A 14,836-nucleotide genomic window follows, 5' to 3' on the forward strand; every position below is an offset into this window, starting at 1 on the left:
ATAATGCATCCTCTCTAAACCAGGCAATTCCTTGGAACGTGAAATGAAATTTCAAATACTCCTCCCTGGTGCTATCCCCAGAGCTTGAGCCCTCTATTCAGAATGGTAGTTCTCGTAACTATCACCTCTTTGATATCCATTCATGTTCGTGTTCTGTGTGGTTTCCGCATCGTTCTCCACATCGTTCTGCGACAGGAATGGAAATGAGCAGAGTGGCAATTAGCAGGATTGGGATTCGGTTTGCTTGAGTCCCAGGAGGATATTCCACCCGCAATTGATGCCGTTGATCATTGACCAGGGTTGGGTTTAATTATCTGACTTCAGTCTCTGGTGAGCTGGGATCTGCGAGGAGAATATTCCAGTCTCTCAGAGAGAGAGGGTTCTGGCTTCAAGACCCACCCGTGGTTTCTAGAGCACAAAAGACAAGGCAATACTTCGGGGCTACTGCTGTGGTAGGGGCATTGCTGAGGGAGTGCCACACTGCTGGAGGGGCTGTTGATCCCTGGCTGTTGTTGGGTTTGATGGTGATTGTTTGATGTGTGGTCACCGGAGCTGCATCGAGAAGAGTGGAGTGCTGCTGTACCCGTGTCTGCCTTGCTTTAGTCTTAGTGGCTTGTGCTTGTTGGTCCTGTGTGCAAGGAATGATTGCGAGACGGGCACCACCTGAGCACTTGGTACGTGAGCCATTCCAGATTGTGTGTGATGCATTTTATAAAACCTACTTACTTCTGTCTTTCTCTCCTCAGTACCATTCGAGATCTTCCCTCTGATGCCGGTCTTGAGGCGATCCCTAAGGGTGTAAAAGCAGAGATGATGGTATGTTACCACACACAGATACAGAAGTGCTCATTGTTGCAGGGAGAGATGATGGGCTCGTATTTCAACAAGCTGAACTTATACAACACCTTTCATGCAGTAAAATATCCTCAGGAGCTTCAGGGAAGTGTATATAAGGCAGAAATTTGATTCTGACCCACATGAAGAGATGTCACAGTCAGTTTTTCTTATTAATTTATGTGCTCACAGGACGTGGTTGTTGCAGGCAGCACCTGCACTTACTGCCCACATCTAGCTGCCCCTGAACCGAGGAGACAGTTCCGAGTCAACCACACAGTGGGCTCCGGAATCAACCCAGTCCAGACTGGGTAACGACGGCAGATTCCTTTACTTCAAGGGCATTAATGAACCCCGTAAATACTGAGGACAATTCCCTGGCTGCCATTAACGAAACAAGTTTTTGTAAATTCCTGGTCTATTCATGCACATTCCCCCAGCTACTGTCGGGGATCCAAACTCCTGCCTCTGGATCCATGGCCCAGAAACCTGGCTGCAAGTCCAGTTCTGTAACCACTGTGCTAAAATGCCCCAGGAGCTTGGAGAAAGACAGAAGAGGATCAGCGAAGGAATTCCAGAGCTCGGGGCCCAGGCACCTGAAGGCCAATGACTGGACACTGCAAGCTGAGGGATGATGGTGAGGCCAGACCTGGAGGAGAGAAGAGGGTTTCAGGGACCGGAGGTGGTCTTGGGGATGGGGACACCCACTTGCCGGCTCTTGAGAATGAAGCAAATCACGGCCGATGAGATGGGCCGATCAGGAATACGGCCCCTGCTGCGGCAGCCAGTGGGATGACTGGAATTGCCTGCGATCTTTGCCCTGCTGCTGTAGGAGGTGAGGGTGAAGAGACAATCATTGGCGACAACGTTCTCTGCTCCATACATCAGGCTCGTTCTCAGAAAGATCCACCCCTTGGATCACTAGACAATACCATTGCCCGCTGGTGGCTGGCCCTTCATCCTCGGAGGACACAGGCAAACAATCCCAATGCTCTCAACCCCACTCTTATGGGTTGGAAAAATCACATGCGGCATTGGAAGTATTAGTATTGGGATTGGTTTATTATTGTCACTTGTACCGAGGTACAGTGAAAAACTTGTCTTGCACACCGATCGTACAGGTCAATTCATTACACAGTGCAGTTACATTGAGTTAGTACAGAGTGCATTGAGGTAGTACAGGTAAAAACAATAACAGTACAGAGTAAAGTGTCACAGCTACAGAGAAAGTGCAGTGCAATAAGGTGTAAGGTTACAACAAGGTAGATCGTGAGGTCAGAGTCCAGCTCATCATATAAGGGAACCGTTCAATAGTCTTATCACAGTGGGGTAGAAGCTGTCCTTAAGTCTGGTGGTACGTGATCTCAGGCTCCTACCTGATGGAAGAGGAGAGAAGAGAGAATGACCCGGGTGGGTGGTGTCTTTGATTATGCCGGCTGCTACACCAAGACAGCGAGAGGTAAAGACCAAGGAGGGGAGGCTGGTGTCTGTGATGCGCTGGGCTGTGTCCATAGCTCACTGCAGTTTCTTGCAGTCCCGGGTAGAGCAGTTGCCGTACCAAGCCGTGATAGGATGCTTTCTATGGGGCATCGATAGAAGTTGGTGAATGTCAAAGGGGGACAAACCGAATTTCCTTAAGCCTCCTGAGGAAGTAGAGGCGCTGGTGAGCTTTCCTGGCCGTGGCTTCTATGTGATTTGACCAGGACAGGCTGTTGGTGATGTTCACTCCTAGGAACTTGAAGCTCCCAACCCTCTCGACCTCAGCACCGTTGATGTAGGCAGGTGCATGTACACCGCCCCCTTTCCTGAAGTCAATGACCAGCTCTTTTGTTTTGTTGCATCCAAGTGCACAGGAGCAAATAATTATCCTTAATACTCCATAATTATTCAAGCACATTGCAAATGCAAAACCATTGTCTGGGTGTGACAGTTTGTGGGATTCTGTGGCGTGCACATACTGGTGTATGAATAGTTCCTCTTCAGCCAATGTCTGGGTTGCTGTGGCTCTTGACTAGGTACACTGGATGGGGTAGATGTGGAGCTGAAATCGCTTTACTACAGAGCTGAGGGAGCATCACATTAGAGCAGGGGTAGGACTGATGAGGTGCCGCTGTGTCGGGAGGGCAATGCTGAGGAAGCGGCACACTGTCAGAGAGGCAGTACCGAGGGGTTGCTGCAGTGCTGGAGGGGCAATGCTGAGGGTGCACCGTACCGGTGGAGCACAGTCCTAACGGAGTGCCCTGCATTTGGACGAGCAGTGCCAAGGGAGCGATGCACTGTCGACACGCAGTACTGAGGACCAGTGTCGAGAGGCAGTACGGAGGGAACACTGTACCATGGGAGAGCTCTTGGTTTGGGTGCACGGTAATGCTGCCTTAACCAGAGACATTAATCTGAGGCTGTGCTGCCACCTTTGGTTGAGTTAGAAGTCTGTGTAGCTGCACTCAAATGCTGTTCCTTCTCCAGTGTCCTGGCCAGGGTTCATCATCGAAAGTCAGATGATCTCGTTAGCTTTGCAGTTCAAGTTTCATAGGCGCACCTACCCAGGGTATAAATGCCACGAAAATTGGCTTTTAGCAGCAACAGCACAGTACAAATATAAACTTAAATTAAATTATACGCAACTGACATGACAAAAAAAACATAACGACATTAGTGCAAGTTGAGAGAGAGATGGAGAGAGATAGATGGAGAGAGATAGATGGAGAGAGAGGGAGGGAGAGGGAGGGAGAGGGAGGGAGAGGGAGGGAGAGGGAGGGAGAGGGAGGGAGAGGGAGGGAGAGAGATAGAAAGAGAGAGATAGAGAGAAAGAGATAGAGAGAAAGAGAGAGAGAGAAAGAGAGAGAGAGAAAGAGATAGAGAGAGAAAGAGATATATAGAGAAAGAGATATATAGAGAGAGAGAGATAGAGAGGGAGAGATAGAGGAGAGAGAGAGAGATAGATAGAGAGGAAGTTAAAGAGAGAGAGAGATAGAGAGATAGAGAGATAGAGATAGACTGATAGAGAGATAAAGAGAGATAGAGATAGAGAGCGAGACAGAGAGATAGATAGAGAGATAAAGAGAGAGAGATAAAGAGAGATAAAGAGATAGAGATAGAGAGGGAGAGAGAGTTAAAGAGAGAGAAGAAATATTGTCCGAGGTGGTGCTGGGGTTTCACAGGTGGGTTCAAGAACCTGACGGCAGTGGGGAAGAAGCTTGAGGTGCGGGTCTTCAGGCTCCCGTACCCCCTGCCTGATGGTAGTATCGAGAAGAGGGCATGGTCCAGATGGCGGGGGTATTTAATGATGGATGCTGCCTTCTTGAGGCAATGCCTCCAGTGGATACTTCCAATGGTGGGGAGGTTATGTGCCCGTGATAGAACTAGCTGAGTCCACTACTCCCCGTAGCCCCTCGAGTTCCTGTGCATTGGAGTTACCACACCAGACTGTGATGCAACTAACCACGATGCAAGTTTGTGGGATCTTGCTGCGTAAAATGTGGAGCATTGCTGTTCACAGACAATAAATGACCTCCATACTTACACTACACAGTCAGTGTGAGGGTCCGCTCCGATGAAACAGATGGGTATCTGACTCTGCCGGTGAGATTTTCCCTGTGACGTTTGAGCTCTGGGGTCAGGGTCAGAACAGCAGTACGTGTCAGAGTGTTGCCCTGCTGAGTTGAGGTGCTTGAGACTGACGGTGGTACATCAGTGGGGGTGACCCAGGTTAAGGTGGGTGCCGTTCCGTCACACGTGGTGTTGAAGGTGCAGACTATGTTCCCTCTCACCTTCTGGGTGAAAGCACCGTTACTCAATTCAACTCTAACCGATTGGTTTAATTCTGTGCCTCCTGGTTTTTAGTTCCTTGGCTAACGGATTTAACTCCTTGTTATTGATTCTGTCGGGACCTTCAGTTTTATGCACCTCAATTAAGTCTCCCCTCAAGCCTCACTCTTCTAAAGAAAACAACGCCAGGCTTTGAAACGCAGAAAGTCAGAGCAGGAGAAAGGCATTCGCCTCTTTGGGAATGCTGCACCGTTCAATATGATCACAGCTGATCATCCAAGTTCATACCCTGTTCCTGCTTTGTCCCCATATCCTTTAGCCCTGAGAACAACACCGAGCTCCTTCTTGAATGTTATTAATGATTTGGCTTCAACTGCTTCCTGGGGTGGAGAATGACACAAGTTCGTGACTTCATTGTCATTGACCAACATGCTATAAAAACACACGGAGGAACGTAATGTCGTTTCCCCCAGACTCACACAACAGAGGACGCACATAGAACAGAAGACATACAATAAACGCAGACAATAAAATTGTACAGCTACAAACAGTGCAAAAAACGGAATATACAGAATACAATTTAGTGCAGGGTTAGTGCAAAGCCGAGTTGGACGAAGAAAATACAGAGCTCAGTGTGTTGCACTAATTGTATAAACATGTTCAGCATCAGCCAAAGTTCTTCTACGCCGTTGTGCAAACCAGGACTTTTGACGTGGCATTCGTCTGAGACTGTCTCCAGGGTATTCAGGAGCCTGACAGCCTGGGGGAAAAATATTGTTGTACAGTCTAGTAGTTCTGGCCCGGATTCTCCGGTACCGCTTGCCAGACGGCGGTGGGACAAATAGGTCGTGGGAGGGACGAGACGGGTCGTCTACGATTCTGCAGACCTTGCGTGTGCATCGTGGGTTGTAGACGTCCAGGATGGAGGGAGAGGTGCTCCAAAGATCCTTCCAGCTGTGCTTTGCAATTCTCTCACCACTGGGAGAAGGCATTTTTCCACATCTCAGTTCTAAATGGGGTACCCTGTATCCTGAGAGAGTGCCCCATGCTGCCGAACTTCCTTGCCATCAGGAACATCTTCCTGCATTTACTCTGTCCAGTCCTATTTGTATGTTGTCAGCTTGTATGAGATCCACCTCTTATTCTTGTCATCTCGAGTAGTTAACATTAGCCTAATTGATGCAACGTTGGGAATCTGTCTGATAAGACCTCCCTGCACTCCCTGCATTGCAAGAATGTCCTTCAACGAGGAGACCAAAACCGCACGCAAAACTCAAGGCGTGGCCTCACCGAGGCCGTGTATAATTACAGCAAGACATCCCTCTTCCTGTACTCGAATCCTCTCACCACGACGGTCAACGTATCACTTCCCACCTTATTCCCTGCTAAACTTGCATGTTTACCTCCAGTGAATGGTTCACAAGGACAACCAGTCATTCCTCACAGTTAGTTTTCCAGTCCTGGCAACATCCTACTGGATCTCCCCTGCACTGTCTCCCGTGCAATCACATCTTTGTGGTAACCAGAACAGGACACCGCACTCAAACTCTGGCCTAACTCGTACTGTATAAGGTTCTGGCGTCACTTCATGCTCTTTTATTCTGTGCCTCAGCTAATAAAGGACATTATCTCATTAGCCTTTTTAATCATCTGATTAACCTACACCGCCACCTTTAAAGATCTGTGGACAAACACTCCAGGGTCCCTCTGTTCTTCCACACAATACCTCCCAATCACTCTGCGCTCCCTTGCCTTGATGCAGGTATTACCTCACGTCTTGGATTAAGCTCCATCCGACACTTTGCTGACACATTCAGAGGCAGTGAAGAAATGAGTCACAGCTCGAGACTCAGCGACGTGTCACTCCCTCAGAGACTGTGCCCAATCTTAAATTAATCCCTGTCAGAGGGAGAACAGACAGCATTTGCATCGGTCTCAACCAACACAGGAGCCAGAGGGCACGTACCACCAGGCTCAAGGACAGCTTCTACCCCACTGTGATAAGACTATTGAACGGTTCCCTGACTCTGACCTCACGATCTGCCTTGTTGTGACCTTGCACCTTATTGCACTGCACTTTCTCTGTAGCTGTGACACTTTACTCTGTACTGTTATTGTTTTCACCTGTACTACCTCAATGCACTCTGTACTAACCCAACGTAACTGCACTGTGTAATGAATTGCCCTGTACGATGTACTGTTATTGTTTTCACCTGTACTACCTCAATGCACTCTGTACTCATCCAATGTAACTGCACTGTGTAATGAATTGCCCTGTACGATGTACTGTTATTGTTTTCACCTGTACTACCTCAATGCACTCTGTACTAACCCAATGTAACTGCACTGTGTAATGAATTGCCCTGTACGATGTACTGTTATTGTTTTCACCTGTACTACCTCAATGCACTCTGTACTAACCCAATGTAACTGCACTGTGTAATGAATTGCCCTGTACGATGTACTGTTATTGTTTTCACCTGTACTACCTCAATGCACTCTGTACTAACCCAATGTAACTGCACTGTGTAATGAATTGCCCTGTACGATCGGTGTGCAAGACAAGTTTTTCACTGTACCTCAGTACAAGTGACAATAATAAACCAATACCAACACCTAGAGCCAGCGTCCTAGAGCTTACTGGAACCTCACTGTACACCATGTCTTTTTTTTAAGTTTATAAGGTTCTTGAACGACTGCACTCCAGTGGGATGGGGATCTCATGGTGCTATTAGGGAGAGATTCCAGGATTTATGGCCAGTGATGATGATGTGAGAGCAGATTATTTCCAGGTCTGGAATAGTGTGCAGTTTGGAGCTGATCCTGCAGGAGGTGGTGTTCCTCTACATTTACTGTCATCGTCCGACTCTGGATTTGTGAAGAGCTGGAGTCACTGCAGTGCATTCTGCGGCTGGTCACGGTGGGCAGAGAGTGGAGGCAGTGGCTGGTTACGGCCTCTCAAGAGCTGTTGGAGCTGTGCTCGTCTCGGCAAGTGGAGGGTATTCCATCACACTTTGGAATATCCTGCTCCTGCTTTACAGAAGAGTGAACTTCTTATTGGTTGTGAAGCACTTTGTAACATCCAGAACTTGTGCTAGGTATGTTAGACAGAGTTGAACGGCACGGAAGTGTGCCCTTCAGCCCATCACGTCCACGCCAACCATTTTGCTCGTCTACACTCATTCCATTTTCTCCACTATGTGTCCGTATCCTTCTATGCCTTGACTATTCCTAAATGCCTTTCCTTCTTGGAAGCATAGGTGTAATGTGAAAGGTCTTGGCTGTCATGTGACACCATCGCGTCCTGGTCGAAAGTGACACCACTGTCAATCAGGGTCCAGCCCCACCCAGCCATTTAGCAGCACACTCCTGACCATTGGTTCCCGTGCTCACCTCTCATACCTGGCCACGACCCATCGGACTCGTCGGATTAGCTGAGCTAGCTCCACCCAGCTCTCCGGCACGATAAAGGATGCCACACGTGCGTGGCTCTTCCACTTTCGATTGCTGCCAGGGTCAAAACCACGTCAAGGGAACCACTGGTAAGAGTTTGCGCTTCCACAGGGGTCTGGGAGCGTCTGAAGTGGATTCCCGGTAGCATAGAGCCGATGCTAGTCCAGGTTCAGGGGGTTCAGGCACCGTATTGTGTTTTTCCCTGACCATTTGTAACTAGTTGTGTGTGTGTGTGTGTGTGTGTGTGTGTGTGTGTGTGTGTGTGTGTGTGTGTGTGTGTGTGTGTGTGTGTGTACGCGCGCACACACATCACCTCCGTTGCAACTCCCCTCACGTTTCGCGGTTACCCGAGTGCGAGCGCGCATCCGTTCCCGTTCATTCTGTTCCCACGTTTGTCTTTGTAAATAAATTCTTTTTATAATCCAAGGACTGTGTCCGGAGTCCTCTGCCTTTGAGACCCAAAAGAACGTTTTTCCACAACAACAGGGAGCTCCGGGGAGGATAGAAAGTGCCTTAAAGGACATATCGGTGGTCTGGAGGAATGGGCAGAAAATTAGGCAGACAAAATCTCACACAGAGAAGTGTGAAATGTTACATTTGGTAGGAGGAATGAGAAAGGGCAATGCGACCAAGAGGGCACGGTTCTAAATACAAGAGATTTGGGGCTATCAGTGCAGATTGATTCAAAGTGGCAGGACAGGTTAAGGAAATGTTTGCAAAACCATGCAGGATCTTGGGCTTTGGAGGCAGAGGGCACAAGAGTACTGCGGGCACCACTTTGGCCACAGCTGGAATACTGCATGCAGTTCTGGGAAGGAGCACTTAAGAAAAGGCACAAAGACTTTAGGGAGAGCGCAGAGGAGATTTATTGAAATGATTCAAGAATCAGGGTCTTTAGTTACTTGGATAGACTGGACCACCGTCGAGTGAAGAGAAACCGTCTCTGTGCACGGAACCAGCCCGAGCCCAGTGCGCCTTCGCACTGCCCGACTGCCGGGAGGCTTTGCCGACCGGCCGGCTGCAGTTCCTGAACCGCCGCATGCGCACTGCCCTCTCACGGGACAGCTGCCGGCTGGAGCCGCTCTTCACTTCCCGGATCCCTGATTCCAGCCGCACTGACCGGGGCTGCATCGAGCTCGGACCATTGGAGGCTCCAGTGGACAAACCTGAGGCAGATGCAGTTTAGTGGAGGCAGGTGCGAGGTCAATCCCTTGGACCCAGGGGAGAGAGATGGGGTTTTCTGAACAGTGCAAAGTCATTTAAGGGTAACCAGGCATAATGGTATTGGTTTATTATTGTCACCTGTGCAGAGATACAGTGAAAAACTTGTCTTGCGTACCGATTGTACAGATCAAAACGGTGTATTGAGGTAGTACAGGGTAAAAACAATAACAGAATACAGAGTAAAGTGTGGCAGCTATAGGGAAGTGCATAGCAGGTAGACAATAAGGTACCAGGTCATAACAAGGTATATTAGGAGGTCAAGAGTCCATCTCATCGTATAAGGGAACTGTTCAATAGGCTTACCACCGTGGGATAGAAGCTGTCCTTGAGCCTGGTGGGACGTGCCCTCAGGCTCCTGTGTCTTCTACCCGATGGAAGAGGAGAGAAGAGAGAATGACCCGGGTGGGTGGGGTCTTTGATTATGCCGGCTGCTTCACCAAGGCAGCGAGAGGTATAGACAAGAGTCCATGGAGGGGAGGCTGGTTTCCATGATGTACTGGGCTGTGTCCACAACTCTCTGCAGTTTCTTGCAGTCCCGGGCAGACCAGTTGCCGTACCAAGCCGTGGTACATCCAGGTAGGATGTTTTCTGTGGTGCATCGATAAATGTTGGTGAGGGTCAATGGGACATACCAAATTTCTTTAGCCTCCTGAGGAAGTAGAGGCGCTGGTGAGCTTTCTTGACCGTGGCATCTACGTGGTTGGACCAGGACAGGCTATTGGTGATGTTCACTGCTAGGAACTTGAAGCTCTGGGAACTTGAAGCTCTGTGAACCATCAATCCTGGCAACAGATCTGGAATGCAAAGTGTTGCTACGGTTACAGAGAGTCTTGAACGATAAAATAAGAGCCTGAGTTCACGCGGAAGTACACAAATCCCTGCGGGAAGAAAATGATTCTGATCTATGCAGGTCAAATTTCCCTTGTATTCTTGCCTGATTTCTGGATTCGATAAATGTCGACAGACTGCAGGACGAAAGTGGACTCAAACCCCTCTCGCGAGCACACCACTGAACACGGACAAGGGATGTTGCTGGGTTTAGAGGAGAGACTGGATAAGCCGAGATCGTTTTCCTTGGAGAAGAGGGGACCCGATATACAAAGTGACGAGGGACATAGAGAAGGAATAACCTTTTCTTCAAAGTGAAAAAGGGAAGCTATTCCTCATAACAGCGGTGTCTCGAGGGCCTAGGTTTAGGTTAAGAGGCAAGTGGTTGATAGAAGATCTAAGGAAGAACACTTTCACCTCCAGGGCGATTGGATTCTGGAACGCACGACCTGATGGGGTGGTGGAGGTAGATCCTCGCATGATATCTGGACGAGCGCTTGAATCACCAAGGCAGAGAAGGCTATGGACTAAGTGCTGGATGAGTATCGATTGTCGGATGGGCATTCCTAAGGGAACACAGCACTATCAGTAGTGTTAGAGAGGCAGGGCTGATGGGGAGCTGGTCATCTGGAGGGGCAGCAGTCAGCATGTTCTGTAACGTTTCTTACCTGGATTATTTTGGAGTCTGCGTCGGTTTCTTCCAACTCGTCTCCCCTTTGCCCGCTGTTTACCTGCACCATTTCATACAGACTCTCGGGCTCAGACCTTCCTGCATTTTCTGCTGGACTGGAAACAGATCTGAGGACAAGATTACTTGGACAGGGAGCAATAAGTGAGGCCGGGGTCGGAGTGAGTGGGGGTGACTGCAGGTCCCCAGGTTGGGTGACATTTCGCCAATTGCGCCCGGCACGTTGTGTGAAATCTCACACGGGGATGAGCTGAGCGGTGACCACAGTCAGTGAGGGTTTTCGGGAGGTCAGAGGCAGATTGGGAGGCTGTGTGGAGGGATGGGAGTCGTTGTGGGGACTTTTGGAGGTGGAGTGAGGAGAGACGACGAATATCAGATTCTTGAACCCTGCAAGAGGCCACTTGGCCCATTTGGACTGTACCAGCTCCACTGCCCTACTGCAAAACCCTGCATATTTTCCCCATCACGGTTTGGTACGGCAACTGCTCTGCCCGGGACCGCAAGAAACTGCAGAGATTTGTGGACACAGCCCAGCACGTCACGGAACCCAGCGTCCCCTCCATGGACTCTTGCTTTACCTCTCATTGCTTTGGTATTGGTATTGGTATATTGTCACTTATGCTGAGGTGGGATAAGTAATGCTGGGGATTTGCACGTGAAAGTGCCTCATCGGAAAGGGCTGTGTGGGGCCCTGGATGGTGGCGAGGGAGGAGGTGTAGGACGGGTGTCCCCCCGCCTGCGGTTACGGGGGACAGTGCCTGGGGAGGGATGAGCGGACCGGGGAGAGGCAGAGAGAGTGGTCCCTGTGGACAAGCGGAGAGGGGAAGGGGAGCGGAAGACGTGGCTGGTGGTGGGATCCCGTTGCACATAGAACATAGAATAGTACAGCACAGAACAGGCCCTTCGGCCCACAGTGTTGTGCCGACATAGCTAATCCCTCCTTACCTACAGAATGCCCCATCCCTCCATTTTCCTCTCATTCAAGCCCCTCTTTAAAAGCCCCCAATGAGTTTGCCTCCACTACCCTATCAGGCAAAGCATTCCAGGCATCCACCACTGTCTGAGTAAAAAAAACTTACCCCTTGCATCTCTTCTGAAACTACCCCCTCTCACCTTAAATGCATGGCCTCTGGTATTGGATCGCTCAATAATGGGAAAAAGGTATTGCTTGTCTGCCCTGTCTATGCCCCTCAGAATTTTATACACTTCCAACAGATCACCCCTCGGCCTCCGCCGCTCGAGAGAAAAGAGCCCAAGTTTATCCACGTAGATGGCAGAAGTTGCAAAGAATGAGAGATAGGATGCGTAGACTGGTGGGCTGGTAGGTGGTAGGTGAGGACCGGGGAACTCTGTGTCGGTTCTGCCTGGTGGGTGGGGGGGTGGGGGGGGGTGGTGGTGTGTGGTGGGGATAAGGGCAAACGTTTGGGAAATAGAGGAGATGCAGATTAGGGCTCCATCAATAACTGGGTGGGGGGAAGGAATCCTGTTTTCTGAAAAAGGAGGACCTCTTGATCTTGATGGTGTTGGTGAGGGTCTGATGTCTGATATTAGAAATCTTACTTAGGAAGTGCAGGGAGAGTCTTCAAAAATAAGGAAGATGTCCAAAGCTCTGCAATGTGGAGGGAAGGTTGCAGGACGGAGAGGCTAGAGGTTCTGGGAGGGAATTCCAGCTCCGGACAGCTGAAGACATGGCCAGGAGTGTTGGAGCGATGAGAGGTCCTGAAAAGCGGATGGTGCGGTTGATGCTACAGGTTCAGGAATGGTGCAGGATGCAGCGGCTTGCAGAGGTAGAGAGCGTGTCTGGGGCTGGGGAGAGTTACAGAGACAGGAAAAGTTTCAGGGGCTGGAGAGTGTTACAGAGACAGAGGTGTGGATGCTGAAGCGGCTTACAGTGATGGGGAGAGTGTAGGTGCCAGAGGGGTTTACAGAGGGGTGTGGGGTCCGGACAGAGTTGGGGAGGGTTATTCGGGCTGGAGGGTGTTATTGAGAGGGAAGCCTACGAGCTGGAGGAGGGTACAGAGATATGGAGGGGTGTAGCAGCCAGAGGGAGTTACAGAGACAGGGACGGGTGTAGGGGCCGGAGGGGGGTCACAGAAACAGGGAGGGGTGTAGGGGCTGGAGGGGCTACACGGGGAGAGGAGTAGGGTTTGGAGGGGGTTAAGCAGGTAGCGAGGGACGTCGGGAATGGAAGATGTTACAGAGACAGACTCCAGTGCAGTTTCTGAGGTAATTGGGAGGTTTTTGAATACTCACTTGCTGGTTCTCCATTGGTTCCTAATGAACCAAATCACAGCCACTGAAGCGACAAGGAACAGACCCCCTCTCAAAACGAGTGAAACGATTGACATCTTGGATGACTGTCCCTCAGCTGAGGTACAAAAGCAAAGCAAAGAATCATTGGTGTCTGTTGGCCAAACCGAGGAGCAGCAGAGAGAGACGATTTCACCGCGGAGCAGCAGTGGTGATTGGGGCGTTGGTCACTGATGGCTGACGCGGCAGGTACACTGCAAGGCCTCTGATTCTCCTCAGCTGTCAGAGATGGAGTCTGATTCATCCCACACACGAAGAGAATGGTTGCAAGAAAATTTAGAGGGGCAGTCCTCAGAGTGATAGTGCCGCGGGAGGGGCGGTGAGGAGGGAGCACCGCGGGAGGGACAGAGAGGAGGGAGAGAAGATGGATGCAGGGTGTTTCACATTGTGCTTTGAGTGGAGGGTCGGGGGGAGGGAACCAGAGCGTATGGGTCAGGGGGATGGGCGAGGTCACCCTGATCCCCCTGAGTCCTTGCAACATCAGCCGACTTTCGTCGGCACCTTTTCCCTTGGCTGGTTTGGGGAGGGGAGGGCACCAGGCGGGATTTCAAGTGTCCGGTCCCAGGGGGATGTTTCCTGTGTCTTCTGGACTTCCGATGCAGCGTGTTGGGTAGATCCGTCCCAACTCCTGGTTCTGCCCAGGGTGGTTGCTGCCCCTCCCCTCGTCCCTGTGGCAGATGGATGAAATGGGAGGGGAGACCATCCAGGTGGAAGGAAGGAAGGATGTGGCACAGTTAGTCAAGCCGCTGCCTCACAAGCACCAGAGACCAAGGTTCACTCCTGACCTTGGGTGCTGTCTGTGCAGGGTTTGTCTGTTCTCGCCTGTTAGTTTCCTCTTGACATTCCAATTACCTTTCACATCCCAAAAACGTATGGGTTGCCCGGGATAAACTGTCCCTCCGTGTAACGATGCAGCTCTACAAAACTCTGGTTAGACCGCACTTGGAGTACTGTGCCCAGTTCTGGTCGCCTCATTATAGGAAGGATGTGGAGGCGTTGGAAAGGGTGCAGAGGAGATTTACCAGGATGCTGCCTGGTTTACAGAGTATGCATTATGAGGAGAGACTAAGGGAGCTGGGGCTTTACTCTTTGGAGAGGAGGAGGATGAGAGGAGACATGATAGAGGTGTACAAAATATTAAGAGGAATAGATAGAGTGGACAGCCAGCGCCTCTTTCCCAGGGCACCAATGCTCAATGTAAGAGGGCATGGCTTTAAAGTAATGGGTGGGAAGTTCAAGGGAGATATCAGAGGGAGGTTTTTTACCCAGAGAGTGGTTGGGGCATGGAATGCGCTGCCTGGGGCGGTGCTGGAGGCAGGTACATTGGTCAAGAGATTGCTAGATAAGCATATGGAGGAATTTAAAATAGAGGGATATGTGGGAGGAAGGGGTTAGATAGTCTAAGGCGAGGTTTAGAGGTTGGCACAACATTGTGGGCCGAAGGGCCTGTATTGTGCTGTACTGTTCTATGATTCTATTAGAATCTGGAGAGCGTTGTCGAGAATGTCTTGGGCATAACATCACAGTGGGATTAACACCACAGGGTTAACGTGTCAATGGTTGACATGAACTCAGTGGACGGAAGGACCTGTTTCTGTGCTGTGTCTCCCTGTGTGACTCAAGCACCTTGAGGCCGTGCCCCCTGGACTCTTTGAGTCCGAGCCTGAGGCTGCTCGTTGGCCAGTCCTGGGAAGTCCACTGACCCCCCAAAGCTGGGTGAGGGTGCAGGCA

At 50.3% G+C, this 14,836-nt stretch overlaps 1 protein-coding gene across 4 annotated transcripts in view; it reads right to left on the bottom strand.

Moving 5' to 3' along the window:
• Positions 1-9,350: 9,350 nt before the first annotated feature.
• The window catches only part of LOC127587228 (B-cell receptor CD22-like), a 33,765-nt gene continuing 28,279 nt past the window's right edge, over positions 9,351-14,836 (bottom strand). For 2 of the 4 annotated variants that reach the window (XM_052045484.1, XM_052045483.1), the window contains 3 exons: positions 13,049-13,163; positions 10,776-10,920; positions 9,351-10,073 (listed from right to left, as the gene is read on the bottom strand). In XM_052045484.1, the coding sequence (XP_051901444.1) occupies positions 10,056-10,073; positions 10,776-10,920; positions 13,049-13,163 (278 nt within the window). In that variant the 3' untranslated portion in view covers positions 9,351-10,055. The remainder of the gene's footprint in view (positions 10,074-10,775; positions 10,921-13,048; positions 13,164-14,836) is intronic. The other 2 variants (XM_052045486.1, XM_052045485.1) reach the window with 2 other exon arrangements.

This window comes from Pristis pectinata, chromosome 39 (assembly GCF_009764475.1).
Source record: "Pristis pectinata isolate sPriPec2 chromosome 39, sPriPec2.1.pri, whole genome shotgun sequence".
Lineage (NCBI taxonomy): Eukaryota > Metazoa > Chordata > Chondrichthyes > Rhinopristiformes > Pristidae > Pristis > Pristis pectinata.